The following is a 20,963-nucleotide window of genomic DNA, read 5'->3' on the forward strand; positions in this document are numbered from 1 at the left end:
GTTACAGTAAACTCAAGACAATGCATGACTATCACCCACGTCTAAACTATACATCTGAATTCTATGACATAACATTATAAATTAAATAATGTGTGAATGTATGCACCCCAAAATATTTTGCTTGGCTACTATGTTGCTTGTTCACTTGGCTGAACGAACAGCTAAGTTCACTGTGTGTAAATTATGGTCAGGAGTGAAAGGGGCCTGACCTCTTAATTCAAACTGTGTGAGCACAGCTAAAGCTGCAGAAGAAACAGGTCTGCTATTGTTGTCTCTATATCTGAGTGTGTTAGGACACCAGCTTTCCTAACAGCTGAGGATCAACATACTGAGCACTATTACACCAAGAAAACGGCACAGATTTAGGGTAAGAATGCAGTGTGTCTGGATAGCGCCCTGGTCCGCTATCTCACTGTGTGCATGTGTGTGCATGGTGGGGTCTGACCAGCATTCATAATATGTTATGAATGCAATATATATATTCACCCAACAGGTAAAATTAAGAGTGACACATCTACAAACAGGAGGTATTTTGATATTTAAACAGTGTAGTGGAAAGGTAGGGTACATACTAACCTTTAAACATGCACACTGTGACCCTAACCCCAAACTAAATTCAGTGAAGTTTTAATTTTCAGTGCCTCAGTTTTACAGTTTTATCAAATTCATGGATGTCATGGAGGTCATGGATGCTGGCATCCACAAAACCTAGCTGAGCCCCACTAAGCTAACATACCACCCACAGTATAAAGTTTCTTGTGTTCAACAATTCCCATGAAAAGACCAAAACCCACAACATGTTAGTACGTCTCTCAATACTTTATGACTTCATAACCTGTCTTTGGCTCTATGCCCAAAGTCCATTTGCTCCTACAGGAGACCTAAATCTTTAAAAATGTGTCATGAATTTTTTGTTTCATTGTTTTTTTGTTTTTTTTTTAAAAAGGCTGAATGATTTCCTAAAACAGCTGGGCACTGTAGTTTTTAGCAAACGTTACAGTAAACAGGGCACAAGTTGGGGACTATTTTCAGAGGCGGATTAATACACAGTTGGTGGGCTGATTGAGTATTTACAACAGGTCACCCAGTGCAACAGTGTAGCTCACTAGTGTATTTTAATGGAGCTCTATGCCACAGAGGAATAATATGTAACCCTTTTGATACACAGAGTGGCCCCTGGTGTACCCCGCCTCTCACCTCAGCTGGGATTAGCTCCAGCCCCCCTGTGACCCTGCATGGATAAGAATAGATGATGATATGACATAGATAACGGATGGATGAACTTTGGATACACAGACATTTCTGTTTGTTTGGGTCTTTTCATTGGATTTGTTAAGAGTAAGAAAAAGTGGAGCATTGCCCAAGCAGACGTCACCGGAGACAGAGCCGTCAGCCCAGGCAGCTAAAAACAGGTCAAGTGTTGTTCCGTGATGTTGAAATTAATGGACGCAGTCCCAAAGAGAGGAGAGGGGGAGAGATGGAGAGGAGGGATACGAGAGACAGAAGAGGAGGACGGGTGGTTGAAAGTGTTTAAAAGACAGAGTGAGAGTATGTCAATGAGACAGGCACGGGGGAGTTTGGAGAGGGACGGTACACCCACTCATCTGACTCCCTGTTTCCTCTCCATCTCTTACATTACAATTGCAACAACATGGAACAACACTTGATTTTCATTTTGACATTATAATGAGAGTCACAAGAGGGTGACAGCAAGTCCTGAAATAGTGTTCTTGCGTAGTAAGCTGTTGAGTTATTTCAGTGTCAAGCATCTGGGTCAAGATAATGTCCATGCAAATGCATTTAAGAGGACTAAAAGCAGCAGTTGCATTTGTTTTACTTAACCTCAATGATTTCTGTGGGTTTATTTTTATAGTAATGTATTCAAGGACATTCAAGATTTTCATTTACATTGGAAATATTAAATATAAATAGTAACTTAAACAGGAAAAAATTATTAATTATTTCTATGGCTGTTTTTAAGTGTTTTTCTATGAGACATACAGGGGGAGTCTGGTTTTAATCACATTTTACCCAGATTATATACCCACACATCCATGTTTCTAGCGGTGAGAGGACATCTTAAGTAAACAAAGTCCTATTTTGAAGAGCTCAGCATTGGTTTAATAGAAAATGAAGGAAAAATTAGGGGAAACATAAATAAGCCAAGCATCTCTGCCTTATTACAGCCTGACAGACATCAGATATACGCAGTTTCAAAAAAAAAAAAAAAAAAAGATACATTTTATAAAATATTTCAAATATAAATGTGGTTGTCTGACTGTGAATCAATGTCGTGATCATAATAGTTCAATGTCAAATTCATGAAATCTCATTCATTCTAACATGAAGGCATTATCTCTCTCATGTCAGTGCCGACTGAGGACATGACAGATTGCAAACTATGCCCGCACATCCATCAACTTCCTCTATAAGTCACAGGAAGTTCATTAATATTCTATGAAGCTGAGTGACCTGAAACTCAACTGTACACTGTAACAGTATAACCGGCAACTAGCCGAGCACTTCTCAACTTCTATCAAGGACTCTTTCTCAGAAGATATAGGACCATTTGCTGCAACAGATGATTAGGTGAATTTAAACAGCAGGAAGATAAATGAGACAATTAAACAGTGCTTGATGGCACCTCAGTGACTAATGGCTTTTCCTTCCTGCTTGTCTGAGCACAGACAAACACAGTAGTAAGCAGCAAGTGTGTGCTGCCTTGACGGACACATGCTTGTGTGCTTGTGTGAGCATGTGTGTGGGCTGGAGGTTTGTTGCAGGAATTGCCAATAGACAAAAACTTGTCGACATTAAAACAACGAGACTGAGATGACCCGGTGATAGGAGGGACACACACAGGCTGCGCAGTTCTGTGAAAGATCTCAGCAGTAACAACAGTAATTGTTCATTATACACTTTCTTTACATTTTATTGCTATGCTGAATGTGTTTGTTTTACAGCTATCTGTTCATTTTGGGCACACATCTCATTCTAAAACTAGGGAATGCGTAAGAAGGGCTACATTGACTGTTCACTAAACCCATTCCCCGTGTTTTTCTACTATAACCTAAGCTGCAAACGTTAGCATTTCTGGTTATAGTTTATGACCTACTGGAAATGCTAACGCATGTTAATTTCAAGGCGCATATTATAATAAACTAACCATATTATTTGTGAGGCTACTGGCTGCATTGGAAAAAGTCACATTCAGTACCAGCACTTCCACTGTGTAGTATTTCCCCACTGTGTGTGAACCAGTCCTTGATAGTACAATATCAGAGGCTAACGTTAGCTGCTCTGTTCTGCACTTACTTTAAATTTGAAGTTCCACTCCTGCAACCCCAGCCAAACCGAGAAAGCGTTATATATGCAGAAAACACGTTTCGTTATCTTCAAAGCCTTTTCTCTTGCAAAAGTTAGACATTCTGTTTAAAATATGATGAAATATAAAGCATGAACCTAATCTTCTTTAAAGTGAGCTAAGCACTCAAACGGGGATTATATTAGAATGATTATCACACTGTCATGTAATACTTGGACTAACTAGCTCTACTCTGCAATACAAGAACCTTTCATGTCATTCTACATCTATCAGCAACTGCTGAGGATTTTTGACGTTTTGCATGAGACATGCTGATTTACTGTAGCCTCAGCCTGATACCATGCCAAGCAATTGCACATTTCAGACCCTTTTAAAAGCAACCAGTTGAGTTAATGTTAACTAGCTAGCTAGCTACAGCTGATCAAATGTTCTTGCAACATTTGTCATTACCACCTACAAAATCGACAGTTACCAGCTAGAAATGCTTTTATTAACCTCTGTCTGAAATCATGGACCCCATCATTTCAGAAATGACAAATAATTTAGAGTGGTAGATCTGTAAAAACAAAAAAAGTGCCTGATGCATGTAACACACATTGTTTACAGTCACTATTTGTGTGTCCCAGCATGTGTATATGTGGCAGGGGCAGGGTTTTTCCTGCCTTTACTTCCTGTTGTATACTGCATTAAAGGATGACAGTCCACTGGGAGTGGACAGATAGGACACAGTCATGTGGTAATTAGCTCTGCTCATTAAAATTGACCTCAGGCTTTGTTCTGCCATCTGGATACACTGTCCTACCTCCTGTTAGACATGTGTGTGTTTGCGTGAGTGAGTGAGTGACTAATATGATTTCCTTTTTCACACAATTCTGTACTGTCCATTTCTAATTTTCTTTTCTAACTATTGACCTGTCTATAAAACATCATCCCGCCCTTGTTAAACAAGCCTATAAAGGTTGGTTGCATTACTGAACTTTAATTTGTCTCAACGTTTTTAATTTAAACCTTTCACATCTTAGTTTTAATTGTATGAATCAGCTTCATTGTGTAATCTACATGTGGCACCTGTGCTCATCGCATTCTTGACGTTACAGTCACAAGAGAAAATTCACGAGGCCATTGTTTGTGGGTATATGGTCAGCTGACTTTTTAAATTGGGTTTTAAAATGTGAAATAGTGCACCACTAAGAGGCACACAGACAGTTGGTTTATCCTGGAACGTAACAAGTATGCTTAACAATGCTGAAATGCTGATCAATTCATCTGGTGACCTAAAGGTCTCAGGTTCAATCCCTGCAACTGGCAACGTGTACTAACCAAATACATTTATTTTCTGTCAAATGTGCAGTAACAGAACATCAGTAGGACCATATTCTCCATGTCTTAGACATTAATGTGCGCAAAAATGTTACTGCAGTTTTACAGAAAGTTTTTTTTTTTTGTGGATTAAAAAAATAGGATATAACATGTTAACTAGTGAGAATAAAAAGTTCTGTTAGGCAGATTTTGTTGCATTTGGACAGAGCCAGCTGTTTCCCCGTTTCAAACTTAACTGAAAGATCTCAAAATGTTGAACTATCCCTTTAAAGTCTCCGCAATACCATGATAATAATATTCAGCTGACAAAATATTCACCTATTCATTACCAATATCAAGAAAGTTTAAATTTTCTGCGAGTGCATTTTCCACCATACAGATATGAATTTAATCCAGCAGGTGCCAGGAAGCTGAATCTACAAACTTACAGTATGCTTTGGAAAATAACACGGATTCATGTACATGTGATTTGTAGCTAAAACAGGGAAACCATGGTACTTCAACTGTTTAGTCTGCCAGTGTCCTCTCAGTGTTTTAAACTAGATCACAGGGCTAAAACAGAGTAAAGAGAGCAATTAAATAGAAAAAAAGCTAAAATAAATAAAAGATAAGAGGATTCCCGGCAAGTTGCTTTCTCCTGTTGTAAATTGTTGTGAGTAGGAGCAGCAGCTAATGGACAAGTGCAGGGAGAGCAGTGAGTCATACCACTTTGCTCACAAGTACCCCATTTTCTGCCAGATCCCGTGTGATGTATGTCTGCAAGTGTGTGTGTGTGGGTGAGAGAGAGAAACAGAGACAATGAGAAGAAATATGCATGTCTGCAGAGTAATTCAGCATAAATAGGAGGGAGTATAGTTGTGTGTGTGTGAGAGAGACACAGTAGGTTTGTTGAGAAGCTCTCTGCAGGACAAAAGCATCTTTCTGAGACACATGCCTTTAGCTGATTATACAGACTGCAGACGGCATTTACAGCACAGTTCTCATTTCGTACATGCTACACACTCCAGGCTTCATCCACACTGTAGCTGCTCCAGTTCAGATTAAACATATTCTTGGTGCCTGGAAAATGTTAAAGACTACTGTATATAAAGATACAGCATTAACGTTGCTGCACATTAATCTAATTTTATTATACTTTAAGGGGGTTTTACAGGAGAATAGTAATTTGGTCCAACCTTTTTGCCAAATGACTACTTAAAGTGAATCTACTTGACATGCTAGGTTATGCATATGAGCTGTGAGCAGTTCAACCAAGGAGGGATTTTTCTTTCTTATATAGTGTCATTTGAAGGACTTTTATAGGCCTGAAGAGGTTGAAGTGTCCCGTAGTTCAAAAGAATTTAGCAGAAATTTAAAGAAAATTATGAAAAAGATTACTGAAAATATAGCACACAGGCTCACAAAATAACAATGTAGCGTGATAGTCGAGATGAAGCCAGACACAGTCTCATCTGTCAGATCATAAGACATTAAAAGCCAACACTTAAATAACAATGAAAGACAATTGCAACCATAAACATTTTATAATATAATACATAGCGACACTTGAATATTTACAAATAAGAAGTTACGACAAATTTTTATCAATGCAACAGACACAGAATGAGCCTAGTTTGGTTTTTGATTCAGGTGTTACGGTTATTTAAAATGTAGGCGTGTGCTCTGAAACGCCTTCAGGCTTCATTTACATGAGATTCAGATTGTGTGCGCATCACTGCCAACTGCTTTCAAAAATAACCAGGTTAGTGTGTGTGTGTGTGTGTGTGTGTGTCTTGCATACTAAAAGGAAGTAAGACAGTGTCGGTATGACGAACTGTTGCTAAGCAGTGGTGGTTGCTAGGTATTGGAAGGGGGAGGGTAGACAGGTTTGCAGTTAGTGATGGTATCTGAGGGCTTACCTCTCTGTGTGTGTGTGTGTGTGTGTGTGTGTGTGTGTGTGTGTGTGTGTTCCCTTGGATTCATTTGGTTTAAATATTGATACTGCAGTGTGGGAAAATAAAATGCAATTTCTACCTATATCAAAGCTGCAGTTTTGGAGGTATTTTCAATATCTGTTCACAACGGAGGAACAAAGGAAGCAATGTCTGATGTATAAAACAGGCTCGGTGATCCAGACAGTTTCATGGTGAATCTTTTTAAACTGTAGATAGATGACTCATTAAAAAACTGTCAAAAAATGTCTGTCTAGTCTAGTGTCAAATTCAACAATGGAAGAATAATTATGAGTAATTTATTTTGCCTTCCGTTGCAGATTCATCAAGCAAAGCTGCAGAATATCTGGCTGAGGAACACAGAATGAAACCATCACACTCCTCGGCTTTCCCCAGGATGATTACTGTATTATACGCAGCAGGGGAAAGCCTCACAGTTTGCTGGCTTCCCTCTGTGTGTGTTCACATATTTTTCTCATTTAATTTTTTGTGCATTCCAGACAGGCTTTTGGGGCCTCTAGCTACAGATTTTAGCACTTGTATGTTGTTGTTTTTTCTCCAATTCCGGCACGTACATTACTAAACATACTGTGCATCCCTAGCTGGTGTGGCTCCTGTCATATCTGGTCTGATCTAGTAGGGTGAAGGAGATGGTGGGGGGGTTGGCAGGGCGAGACACAGGCAGCCATTTGTACCCGAGGTCCTGCGATGGAGGGTCCAAACACCAGTCGTAGTGCTTTAACAGGTACATGCATGCTTCCTGGCAGCAAAACACAAGAAAAATGTGAAATCTGAATGTGTTGCAACTGGGTGTCTTTGCTGTATCGACATAAATGGAAACCTACCCAACAGATGATATTTAGAGTTAAAAGCAGTGGGGGTGTAAGTGGCAATTTTATGTTATTTTTTTTTACAGCAGTGCAAAAACAAAATGTTAAACTAAAAGGCACTTGGCGGAGCGAGAGCCTCCACCAACGCTGAATAAGTATCCAACTTGTTAAGCTACAGCCTCCATACCAATTTACGCCTGTTTGTATGTTGTTTTCCAGGCTTGAAAATAGCAATGCAACGCAACACCTTCTAGCAGCCAAGTTGAAACGGAACATTAGGTCCACAGGACTCTTGTTGGCGGCAGAAATGACTCAAATCATTAACACTTTCTTTATATCTGTGCTCAACTGAACACCTATCAGCGCTCAATAAGAATGTCACTACTCCTTCCATCTGCAGTCTGTTTTGTGTCAATGTTACACTATGCTGCCACAAGACAGGAAAAACCTAAATATTCTCTTCTATTTTATTCTACATACTAAGTGCACTCAGAGATCCACATCTGGTGATATCATAGCCAGCAGTCGCCATTGGCTGTTAGTCAGCCACAGAGCAGACCAATCCACATCCACCACCTCCCTCCACTTTATGAATGAAGAATTACCTGATAGAGGGGGAGGAGCAGGATGAATGAACGGGGAATGAAAAAGGGAGAAAAGAAGTGAGGGAACGGAGGAAGGATGATGAGGATGGGGGTGGCAGGAAGGAGGAAAGGGGAAGGATGAAGCGAGGAGGCGATGAGTCACATCTCTGACCTAGATCCCTGCGGGCTACTTTTTACTCTGGTCACGCCCTTCTGTGTGTGTGTGTGGTATGTGCAAGTGGTCAGTCTGCTGAGAACCAATCAGGCACAATGTAACTAGCCAAATGTTTTGGTATATTAGCCATGACACGGCAGGTTACAGTGAGAGATTAGGTTCGATGTGTGCATCATTAGTGCAAAATGAACCTTAACAAAGGGAAGGATAGTGTGTGTATTTGTTGTACATTATCACTCAGCAGTGTTAGGTCAGTGCTGCTGAGAACAACTTTACTGAGGGACTGGGAGGACGTCTAAGCTAAAAGAAGGAGTGGGTTGACCCCATTGCTATGGATGATGTCATGTTTCTGAAATAACTTAGTCTACAGTGATTGGCTGACAGGTGACAGACCTGCATCAGTGAATGTGAAATAAAATATTCATAGGAGTGTGAAAAGGAACTATGTAAAATCAGATTAAACTTGATGAAATTAAAAAATTAAAAATGCTATTAAAATCACTTTTATTCAATGTAAGAAAACATTAATTCAAATAAAATACAAAATGAACTTGTATATATTATATTAAAAAAGTTTATTTAATAAAAAATTATTTATATCATATGTAAAAAAAAATATATATTAAATGTAAATTATAATTGTAATAAACCCAATCTTTTCTTTTAGCTGCCCATACAATTCCCCTTGACGGACAGTACAGTGTTAAAACTGTCGACCTGCAAATCAACTCCACCAGATCTTTCTCGCATATCTACAGTATAACCTGTATGATGATTACCCATTGTCCATTTTTAGGAATAGGGATAGCTTGCAGTAACACCCCCATCCATATTGTGTTTTATGCATGTGTTGATGTCTTTGCTCTTTAATCATCTGAGAAGAAAAACATAGTCTGTCCTAGTGACTGTAATCTACCATCATAGGTTAAATAACGTCCTGTAAGTGTGTTAGTTAACAGTCTGACTCAACGGATGTGAACTGCTGAGATAAGCCTCTCATTGGCTGACTGATGCAATCTGCTTCCCTCCCTCTGCTCTATCATCGGGTCTTTCTTGCTGTGCTCATTAAGAAACGGCAACGATAAGCATTTGACCTGGCAATGAATGTTGTCATGGAAAGAGGACCTCTTTATTCTACAGAGACAGATCAAAAAAGGAGAAGGCTTGGAGAAAAGTGAGCGAAACCATAGTACGTCATGCTAAGTTCTTAAAATATGTATCTGTTACTTGATTCCAGCTAATGGTTGTAGTTAACTATCAACCAAATTGGCACTAGCAATAGCTGCCTTTCCACAGTACTCCCGAATGTTTGAAGGTTGCAAAATGCTCAAAAAACACTCCAGCGTCCGTATTCACGCAAGTAGTGCGAGGCGAAAATTTTAGGCTAACCCGAACCCTTTTAATGGACCCAAGGAAGCTTTACACTTAATACATAAGAATCAATTAAACATTATGTTTACCTGCTCTAATATAAGCTGCTAACGTTATCATGCCTGGCAAACGAGCTTACTGCAGTAACATAACAAAGCGTTACATCAAACGCCAAGTAGCATTTTATTAGCTAACTACATTTGTGGGGCTACATGTTCATGACAGCACATCCACTGTATAGTAACGCTTCCCCAAAAATGTTGAATAAAATAAAAATAGAAATATTGAATTTTTTTTTTTACATCAGCTCTGTTGCTCTGATGATTAACACAATGGAAGTAAATTTTCCATTGACCTTTCACTCAGTCCAGTAAATGAAAAATGCAGAGCTGAGGCTTCTAAACCACAAGTATTTCAACATCTCAGCATCTTCTTTGTGTCAGTTTCTGTTGTACAGAACACTAACTGAATGCAACAGAAAGTCAGTGAAAAAGATAACCTTCGGTCAATCTTTAACCTCCTTTGCTCAAAAAGAAGACAATTCTACAGACTGAGAAATGGTTCTAATGAGAAAGTGTGTGCACAAATTTGCACTTGAGTGTGTTTATGCATGGCAGTGTTATGAGCAAAGAAATGGAGTCACCTTAAGGAAGACATCGGTAAGTTTAACTCCAATACAGCTTCTGGGCCCGCTGCCGAAGGAACATAGGAAGTGCTCCTGGCCTGCATTCCTGCACATACAAAAACATAAATTACATGGTTACACACTAATGCAAAATGTGTGCAAAGAAATCAGAGATGCAGAAAATCAATGTTTTGGCAAAATTTCAAGAGTCAGAGGAACACAAAACCTTCAAAAAAATTATTTTCTACAAATCAGATATCTTCAATCTGGAACTGTTTAACAAGACTGGATTGGAATTCCTTTCATAATCGGCCCCTCAACAGAATAACAACCACCTTATGCTTCTGTTTCGTGAGTCAAACAAAACTGTCAGAGAAGGCACTGTTATCCATAAGATGATCATCAGATGCCATCATATGACGATCAGATGATGCTGACATGATGAACAGACGTCTCTCAACCAATAATAATAGTCGAATGGCCAGTGGTCACTGATCATATAAGTAAAACTTGTTATTTACGAATTAATGCAGATGTTATCAAATCTGGAATATAGTGCAGTATTGTCTGGGTCTGTTTGCCTGCTCATTTCTTCACTGATTTACTTGCATCTTCTACTGACTTGTAGACTTCTACCAATGTAGTCAATCCAGAAATATCTCAACTGTCAGATGGATTGAACATTTTTATTAAACTTTGAACAGACATTGTTTCCAGAGGATGAACTGTAATAACCTTGGTGATCCCCTGACTTTTCATGTAGCGCCACCATCACGTCAAAATTCCAATTTGTCTGATACTTTAGTTTATTACCAAATGCCAGCAAAGGTAGTGACATTCCAATCAGTCTCAGCTGTACAATGTGTTTACTGCTAATTAGCAAATGTTAGCATGATAACACACTAAATTCAGATGTGGAACATCAGTTTAGAAAGAATGATAACTCAGACATCAGTCCTTCCTCCTGCTCTCTGCCCTTCTTTCTGCCGCCGCTGTTTGAGCGAAGAGTGCCTGGTTTGTCTCAGCCAGGCAAACTAAGCTAATCAGCTGGAGTACATACACACAGCTTTCGCTTGAGCTTGTTTTTAACAATTCGCCAAGCTAGTGCTCAACCCAGCAGCGGGGAATGATAGATTATGGAAAATACAAATTAAAATATTTGTGATGTGTTTATTGTGCATGTTTATATCGTTCTTTTTGATCATTTATGAGTATACACTACTTGTATCTTTATATATGTTATATACTTGTATTTTGGAACTTTTGTGTTACCTCAAAAAGTATAAATCTCCTGAAATTCATCTACTTAAAATAAAGTGATGCTGGTCGTTTCCACCAGGCAGGTTTGTCAACAGCCTGGTAATGCAGGCCATCTCTCCCTTCTCACCACTAATGCATCCTGTCTTTCTGAAACCTGAGCTCTGATTAAAGGCAAACAGGAACCATTAGTGGTGTGTAAAGTCTGGGTGCAGTGTGTGTGAAAGAGAGTTAGAGGCAGAGAGAGAAGGGAGAATATTAGTGTTCTTTGCAGCATCTCTCTAATGGTTTAATGTACTATTAGGGACATCCTGAAACAGTAAGATGTGTAACATACACTACAGACCCATAATACTGAGACACAGAGAGAGAGGAAGTATTACCATTCCAGCACAAGGCTATATAAAATATGCTGAATAGATGGAAAGTATATCAGAGAAGTATAATCTATTGCACAGTATAATTATTTGTTCTACTGTAAAGTGTAATAGTAGCAGTGTGAAATGTTGGTGTATATCCTTATATCTTCATATTCCAATGGATAACTTGCTGAATGTGGAGTTTTAGGAGTTCAATTCCAGAAAATGTTTCAGTGATCTAAAACATCAATGGATTTTTGTGTCAGGTGTCACTCAGCGGCACAGCTTCCAGTCAAGTTGTTTTGAACACTTGGTCTGATCTTTTGCCCACTGATGACTTTTACACTCAATTTGGGAAACAGTTGACCAAACAGAGCTTAGTGGGAGGGATTAAGAATGGGAGCCAATCACCTAACTACATTCATGAAAAATAGCAAAAGAAAAATGGCGACAAGTGTGGATGAGATGAATGCAGCTGTTGTTGTAAGTCGACTGGCAGAAGTCACAACTCTTAGATCATAGATATTTCCATATTTCTGTGAACAATGGGAAAAAAGGTTAACTCCATGTAGTGCAAATTTTATATTTAAAATACAGAGCAATTGGGTGGTACACTTCCAATTAAATTCCAATATTTTGACAAATACACGCAGGTCTCTATTAGATATCGGATCAGTTTTTAACAAAGTTTCTTTGTCAAATATTAAAGAGGTCATATTATGCTCATTTTCAGGTTCAAAATCTTATTGAGGGGTTGTACCAGAACAAGTTTACATGGTTTCATTTTCAAAAAACAACATATCTTTGTCATACTGCACATTGCTGAAGCTCCTCTTTTTACCCTGTGTGGTGAATGTTTTGTTTTAGCTATGGAGTGATGCATCTCTACAAGATCTTTGTTGGGAGTTGCACATGCGCTTCGGTTCAGCTGTATATGTTCCCCTTGCCAGCAGAGTTTCAGAGTGGTAAGTTATTAATCTGTAACTAATGTATCTTTCATCCATAAAGTTGTAACTGAGCTCTCGCTACATCACAGTAACAACTTTAAGTCCATCGACTGCCTGGAGGGTAGCTAGTGTTTGGAAGGGAGAGGAGAGGCAGCAGGTGGACGTCTTGTCACTGTGTGCTGCAGCTCAGTGTGTTTTTCCACCAGTGTTTTTGAGGGCGTGTCGGACTAGTCACTAGGCGAGTATTATGACGCGCATTTTGCTGTGACGTCACAGCAAAGCAGAAGAAAAGGCTGGACTACAAACGAGCTGTTTTCAGGCAGTTCAGTTTTCTGTGGGAGATGGGAACTCCCTTTGGGCTGGACTTTGGATTTTTTTACTTTGCAAACCTATTACATGCACAAAAAAGGTGTCTAACTCCAAAGCCAAAAAGCATAATACCACCTCTTTAATGTTCATCATTTGACCGGTTAGATTCTCTACCAAAGTAAATTCATTCAGATTTACCAGTATGATAGACATGAGATGTAAAATCCTGTAAAACCTTCATCATAAAATTGTATCCAAGCTGAAATAACTGCGGTAACCTTCGGCTTTCATCTTTTCTAAGGTAGGATTTCAGTACTTTGATAGGAGGCTTTCTCTCTCTCTTTCTCTCTGGGCATGAGGTTGCACTGTCTCTGGGAGCATAATCAGATGGATGATTCCTAATTGATACGTTATTTGATAGCCTACTTTTACACAAGTAATATTCATCCTGGTTTAAATAAACAATTCCCCATCTTTGCTGAGCAAGAATTTTGTGGGAAAGGAATTGAAGGCCTGGTTGAGTTCACTGGCATTTCCAGGAAACTAGCAGGAAATTATAGGGAATAACTGACTTATAGTATAAAGTGTTACCAAAACATTCAATACTATCAAAACTATAGTTTGAATGAAGTGAACAAGCACGGAATAATACCAAAACCTACATTTGCCCATTAATAACTGACTTAATAACTAACTTTGCACTCTCACTGTATTTTACTGTATTTTGTACTTGTTATTTGCACTAGACCCTACAACTATGGATGCTTGCAATGGCCCATGGTGTGGGGTTATTTGTTATGTGTGATGTGATTTTATTCTAATTTATCTATTATGCTATGATTGGACGTCATGTCGAGCACACTGAGGCAATCAAGTATTGAATCTTGAATCTAAATACACAGACAGACGTATGGCAGTATTTTTTGCAGACAAGAAGGAAACTCCCCATTCTCAGATTTATCTAAACCTAACACCACCCGCTACAGTAGCTCGAATTTTTATCTGTGTTTGGTAGCGTTTCCGATTCATTTATCTATGGCCGAGCCTGTGTGGGTGTTTGGCTGATAGGATGTTAACTCGCCAGCTATTTGCTTCCACCTGGAAAAGCACAGACACACACATAAACACACACAGGCTGACGATACAATATGTACTGGGACACACACAGCGGACAATATACGGAACTATCTCACAGAAACACACACAAACGGATGATGTGGTTCAACTGTAGTTATTGTCGGTGGGCTTGTTATGTAACAGGACTGCAGTCATTAAATTAAACAGCCAGGTGGCATGAAAAGGAGCCAGGCAACTATCAAGGCAGACAGGAAAACAGTCTCCAGGAAGACTGACAGATGGAGAAAGCAGCAGAGAAAAAAGCAGGTAGGAGGAAAGAGAAACAGACCGGAAGATAAATAGAGGGCTTGAAGAGAAGCTACAGCAAACACACAACAGAATGATAGCTAATCTATTCACCCTGGGGGAAACTGACTAGTTAGTTGGTTTAAGTCTAATGGGATTTGTTGTTACAGGATAAGATTACCAGGCTTATCCTGTAAGGCTCAGAACGCTCATAATACTTCTGGATGTCACATTTTATACTTTATTTTCTTTCTTTCTATATTTTTATAACGCATTTGCAAGATTTTACATCATACTTTCTCATGGAAAATCTCCTCTGACTCATTCCTTAACCCCATCCCATGCTGACACACAAACACATAAAAAGCACACAGGGAATCCCCATTGGTAAAAACGGGTGTGAGGTGGCCAGTTGCCATGGCAGCAGCGACCTGTCCATTCATTCACAGATGAATGGACTGCTTTCTGATTATGTTTGCAGTAGCAAAATAATGGACAGAAACGGAGGTAAACCTTTCTGTGAAATTGCTCAAACTGATGCTGTTAAACATGTGCAGTCATGCGTGTCTGTATTTTTTATTTATCTTCACAGTCTCTTCCACTACAACGGGTTTTATAATGGTGGTTATATTTAACCGATAAAGGGATGTCCCACTCTAACACAGGACATTTCATTTCAGAGAAGTCACAGAGCCACACACACACACACACGAAAAAAAGAAGCAAGATAGGATCTTCTCTGACTCATTTTTCTGTATCTCATCCCACTCCACAGGGTATTTCTCTCTCCCATCCTGCACACACACAGAGGGAATCCCTATTGGTAAAGATGGTGTCAGGTGAGCAGTTTCCATGGCAGCAGTTACCTACATACATACATTCATAGCCGCTCTGTCGCCTGAATGAACAAGCATGAATGAGAAAAAACAGGTGAATGGGGGGGAGTGGATGAATAGAAAAGCGACAGTTGACAGAGAGAATGAATGAGTGAAGGAGCCATACCAGAGCAGGTAACCGAGAGAGCGTGAGGGACACCAGCAACCACAGCTCGTCTTCAGCTGGGGGGGTTTCCGTCTCTCTGTGCTGAACAGTATATATGAAAGTGATCAGGTCAGATTTGTGTGCTCCGGAGTTGTTAATCTATCTGCATCAGTTGCTATGGTGACAATATAGGGGTATGTATGTATTTATGTGCGGTGCTAACCGGTGCGAACCCAGACAATGTTCATTTTTATTTATTTATTTAGAGTAACAAAACACCCTTGGCAAAAGGGTGTGCTTAATGTAAGCAATCATTCACGATTTCGCACAGGATGTTGTTATTTTTGTATGTGACGACATCTTATCATGCATTGTTGCACTTCTACCATGGCCACTGACCACAAGCATACCGAGAAACTGTGTTCAGTCATCATCCATTTTTAAAGGGACCATCCAGTAAATTAAAGGGGCTATTTGTAGATTCCGACACAGAGACAGACTCAATAGAGACAGCTTCACAAAACATGCTGGAAACTAAGGTAAACTCCCACTGCAATGTTAAAGCAATATTTTTTTCAGCTTGTTGTTGAACTAATCCAAGCTCGTTGCAACACTACATTAATTGCATTTAGCCCACAGCTTTTTAATAATTTTGAGGTGAAATCAGCTGTGTAGCGCTGGGGCGATTCGTCAATGTAATTGATTACCTAAATACATCGACTCGCATTACGTGCGCTGAAGCATTGCTGCATCCGGTGTTAGCAGGAATTTCCCCGGAAAAGTTTTCAGCTACAAGACCACGCCTTCGACCGTCTAAAGTTTGGGAGTATTTTAGACAGACTCTCAACAGCGTGCTGTTCCGTGAGCTCTGTGAATTGGAAATAGCTTCACTGCAGCACAGCTGCCGTCCACGAATACGTGAAGCAGCACAAACACTTGAAGCAAAAGTATCCCTGAGCACTGACGGCAGCGCCGCAAATCCTGTTTACTGTTGTTCTGTCTCCACACAAGCACGGCACATTATCAGCACGAGGACACGTAGTCTGTTAAAATGTATTTTCTAAGTATTTCTTTATCGGCCTCATGTTAAAAGTAATTTCTGCCCCGTGACTGTCATGGTAATGTAACGTTACATCGTGTGTCATCTAGCGTTTGACGTTTCATATTTTCTGTTTATTTAACGGCCACGTATGAGCGAGAGAAAAGCTGAATCCAACATTACAGACAACAATAACAGTACAGTCTGTGAATCGTTTCAGTTGTTTTCTTTGCCCCACACTGATGCAGAAAAAATTTGATTATCATACTGCATTACTCAATATTGAAATAAATCCATAGTAAAGTAGCCTAATCAATGTCTGTTATTGTTATTATCACAACACATCAGTGACGAGGAAATTGGATTCATTTTAAGATTTGCTGCTATTGTCATTATTCTAATGTGCTTCATCAGGATGATTGAATAAAATATTATTGATTAGACATGTTTTTGATATTTATTTTGGATAAATTGGTATGTTAATTTAGAATTAGGCAACTTTATTTTCTTTAGAATACACAAAATTAGTCGTTTGATTAATCGACTAATTAAAAAAATAATTGAAAAATAATCGTTATGTACAGCCCTAATTGAATGATAACGAATAAGGTTCGTGAGCTAAATTGAATACTATAAATTATATTGTTGCCACACTTTAGTATAAAAGTTAGGCCACATAAAGTAAAATTACTGTATCTTAGCGTACTGTATGGGTCTTCCATGTGGTGTTGTAATCTAACTTGAGCCAATTTCACATGCTTTGCAGTAACTTTAGCTTACCTGTCCAAAAGGACGAGAGCCAAATCAAGCCTTTAGTATTGTGTCGTTCAAAGAACGTTTCGTTCATTTGACCTAATCTTGTATGTGACTCAGGAGGAACGGGCTGTCTCAGTGAGTAATACGTTCATTTTCACGCATGCGTGAATAGTCTTGAACTCTTAACATTCACTCGTCACGGCAGCAGCATGGGCTTCATCAGCACAGGAAACAGTACTGTGGGTCTCTGGGTTTGAGTCGTTAATTTTTCAGGTGACAGCTCGGCTACTGTGGAGCAGGAATTAATTAATCGTTCAGCGCTCACATGGGTCCTCCTCGGAGTCTGTCTTCACTTGGCAGGCTGAGGTACTGCTAGCGCCAGAGAATGAGAGGCAAGTCGGTTGTCAGGTAACAGTCACTGGACTGACATTATATATTTATTTTGATAATGTTGTGACATTTAACAAAGCGTAACATTATTACAGCGCAGTGATGTTGTGCAATAGTTTTAACACAGCCGTACTGTAACTTTAGTCCTGCTAATGTTTACAGCTAACAGCTGATGAGAGTTATTCTGGGTCCGCTCCACTTCAGAGCACTGACAGAGTTCTACCGAAATGTTGTACCTGTACCTGCTTCCGGGTACTTTTTTTCGTATCACCTCACCTCCGTCGAGGTTCCAAGCGAGCTGAGGGATACTAAAATATAACATGAAAACACGACAGACTGCTGATTGGTCAGAGAGAATATTCACTATTCACTGCATCATCATTGCGTGCGCCAGACAGAGGCCAGCAACAGAAAGTTTAACAGTTTTTGTATGGAATTTCATCACTAAATCCACTTCTGAGAAGTTCTGAGCTGAGAAATCAGCTGTGTAGATTTAGAATATTGACAGTTTTACGAGAAGTGATGGCGGAACAAAAATACTCCTGCGGGGGATACCTGTGCCAACCCGTGGGAATAGCATGTGACGCCGGCCATCCGCCCGCTCACAGAGCCCTCTGCTCCCGCCGTCACACAGACCGCTGCAGAAACAACGGCAGAGGAAAACACAGCTGGAAGGTTTTCATACCGCTTATCCGTCTTTACATTCTGAGGATGTTGAAACGTTTTAACTTAAAAAAGAGAAAGCTGTGTGTGGATCGCTGGTTTGTGTGTCGCATTGAACATTATGTCATGGCAGTTGGGTGTGGCGTCGTTATAGCGATGCCACACACAACTGCAAGCTACGTACTATCTCTGGGTACTGTCTGCAATGGAAAACGGAGCAGGGCCGAGTAGAGTCGAGTCTATCGATTTGCGCTATGGTGGCAATTTTCGGCAAGGCAGCATAGATCGTCAGAACACCGCCAACAGTTCAACGTCTAGTCCTAAAAGACGATGCAACTCCGACTCTGTTTGAGCCTGGAAATCACAACCTGTAAGTATGCTTTATTGGTTGTGAATTATATTTAAAATAAACACGCAATGTAACTTCACAGACTGTTCAAGTGCGGAGTTGTTGTAAACGTTGGCTAACACAGCTAAAGTTATAGCTATAATGCTAATGTTACACCCGATGTGAAAGCTACTGAGCAAACATTCAAATTGTTTGGCCAATTTTTATGTAAAACTGAGTTGAAATATGGTAATTTTTGTAGTGGTTTATGGTAAGATGTGGAACAATGATGTTGTGGACTTGTGAGTAACTTAAACCATCTGCTAGGTTACGCTCGCAGTCTGAAGCGGCTTTGATTTGGATCACACTACCTTGTTTCTTACGACCCGCCCTTCTCTGCTTCTGATTGGCTAGTAGTCCTTACCTGGGAACTGCGCATGTGCAACTCTCAACAAAGATTTTGTACAAGTAAGATGCATCACTCTGTAGCTCAAGAGCGGAGCGTACAGCACATGTGCAGTATGAGAAAAATATGGTGTTTTTTGAAAATTAAACCATGTAAACCTGTTCTGGTACAACCCCTAATTAAGATTTTGAACCTGAAAATGAGCATAATACCACCTCTTCAAAACACAGCCAAATAGCAACGTTAGCGTTAGCCCTGTGGTTTGTTCACAGCTGATCCGGTCCACCAGAGAACGCAACGCAACTTTTACTTTTTATTTACCAACAGAGCCGTGCTGTTTCACAGCTCCTCACTGGTGAACAACCTGCAGTGTTTGAGATTATTAAATTTGTTAAATTTTAATAAGAGGTGTTTTATTCATCTAGTGTGTCAAGCTTATTACTTCAACATATTCCCTGCAAGATTTTATTCATAGATATGGACATTAGGCTGCTGTATGAATGAGCGCTTTAAAGATATAAAGATAGTAATTATAATTATAACATATATATATATATGGCTGGTCTGGTTGTATACTCAGGAAAAATTGTGAAAATGAATGGATTTAACCAGAATAGTGGCTTAATTGAATATTGACAACATATTTCTGTAGTTTTTCCATGGATGAATGAATGAATTTGGTTGTGGCTCCATGGGGCTTTATAGAGCAATGATGGAGAAAGATCAAGAGGTGAATTTGTGCATTACACTTTGTCAATTAGAGCAAACCAGGCAGCCTTCTGTGTTTGAGAACTTGGTGACTCGAGTCTGTCAAAAGTCTGACTCTTCCCATCACTACAAGCCTTTCCGATGCTGTTCTTGTTTGTCGTGACGGGCTTCAGCACATAAAGTTTTATTGCTGTTTTTTATCCTTAAGTGGAGTTTGTGTTGAAGCCTGTGTTGTGTTGGGAGCTGGTCGTTTTTTGGTTAGCGGACTCAATTTCATAAGCTGCGGTGTTGAAGCAGAATAGCGCTTAACCCAAGGGACCGAGAAAGCGGGCATGTGGTTCATTTTTAATTCAGGTTACAGCAGTGCAACCTGTTTTACATTTAAAAGAATACCCTATATCTCCACTTAATAGACACTTTTTACAACTACAGTAGGCTAGGTGTGAAGCTCTTGGTATCTTAGCACAAAGCAGAAGTACCGTTGCTATTGTTGTATATTTTGACACCTGCAAGTCTATTTAGAAACAAGTAGCTTCCTTTCTGTGGCTGTGGTATGACTGCGGTTAGCACTCTTAGCTGTAGAGCTACTTTTTTAGCTGTTACAAGATTAAAGTTTCTTCTTCTTGAAAGTAATAATGATTATTCAGGCCGGCAAAACAAAGTTTCAATTTAAGTAGCCTACTGCACTATTTTAGATCTAGTCATCTTCTATACTTGCTTACCCATGCAGGATCGTGGGTGGCTGGAGCCAATACCAGCTGGCATAGGGCGAGAGGCACAGTATACCCTGGACAGGTCGCCAGTCCATCGCAGGGCTATAATGTCCACCGCAAGGCAGTAATGCTGTACATGTATTTATTTTCATATTTACTAACTTGTTTTTGTCTTAATACTCCTTCCACAGATTTGTCCATCAGATGTACTGATCAGTGAGGTCTAGACTCTGTTCCTGTCACCTTTTCCTGTGGTGAAAACTGCATTTCAAACCTCCTTTTAAGTACCACTTATTCAAATGTTTCCACACCAATGTAGCCAAAATTGCTAAACGTAAAACAGAAAAGAAAAAGAGAAAGAAAGGCATGATGACTTTGGCGACAGGCTATTGGTAGAAATTATTAAATGGCTTATCGTGACGCATTCCCTCGACCCTTTATGTGTCAGGCCACTGAAAGCTTCCTCTCTCTTACTACTTCTAATGGTCAGTGTGTTTGTGTGTGTGTATGCGTGTGTGTGTGTCAGTGTGTGATACCACAGTTAGTGTGTGAACAGTGCTGCACAAAAATGTCCCAGTTTCAGT

General features: G+C 39.7%; 1 protein-coding gene across 7 annotated transcripts in view; it reads right to left on the reverse strand.

Annotated features, from left to right (window-relative positions):
• Positions 1-6,149: 6,149 nt before the first annotated feature.
• LOC123981298 (beta-amyrin 28-monooxygenase-like) overlaps positions 6,150-20,963 on the reverse strand; it is a 35,186-nt gene continuing 20,372 nt past the window's right edge. For 4 of the 7 annotated variants that reach the window (XM_046065997.1, XM_046065996.1, XM_046065991.1 and 1 more), the window contains 3 exons: positions 15,398-15,478; positions 10,180-10,267; positions 6,150-7,336 (listed from right to left, as the gene is read on the reverse strand). In XM_046065997.1, coding sequence (XP_045921953.1) covers positions 7,175-7,336; positions 10,180-10,267; positions 15,398-15,478 — 331 coding nt within the window. In that variant the 3' untranslated portion in view covers positions 6,150-7,174. Of the gene's footprint in view, positions 7,337-10,179; positions 10,268-15,397; positions 15,479-17,837; positions 17,870-18,116; positions 18,200-20,963 lie in introns of all 7 variants that reach the window. The other 3 variants (XM_046065992.1, XM_046065994.1, XM_046065993.1) reach the window with 3 other exon arrangements.

The sequence above is a fragment of the Micropterus dolomieu genome, linkage group LG13, assembly GCF_021292245.1.
Source record: "Micropterus dolomieu isolate WLL.071019.BEF.003 ecotype Adirondacks linkage group LG13, ASM2129224v1, whole genome shotgun sequence".
NCBI lineage: Eukaryota > Metazoa > Chordata > Actinopteri > Centrarchiformes > Centrarchidae > Micropterus > Micropterus dolomieu.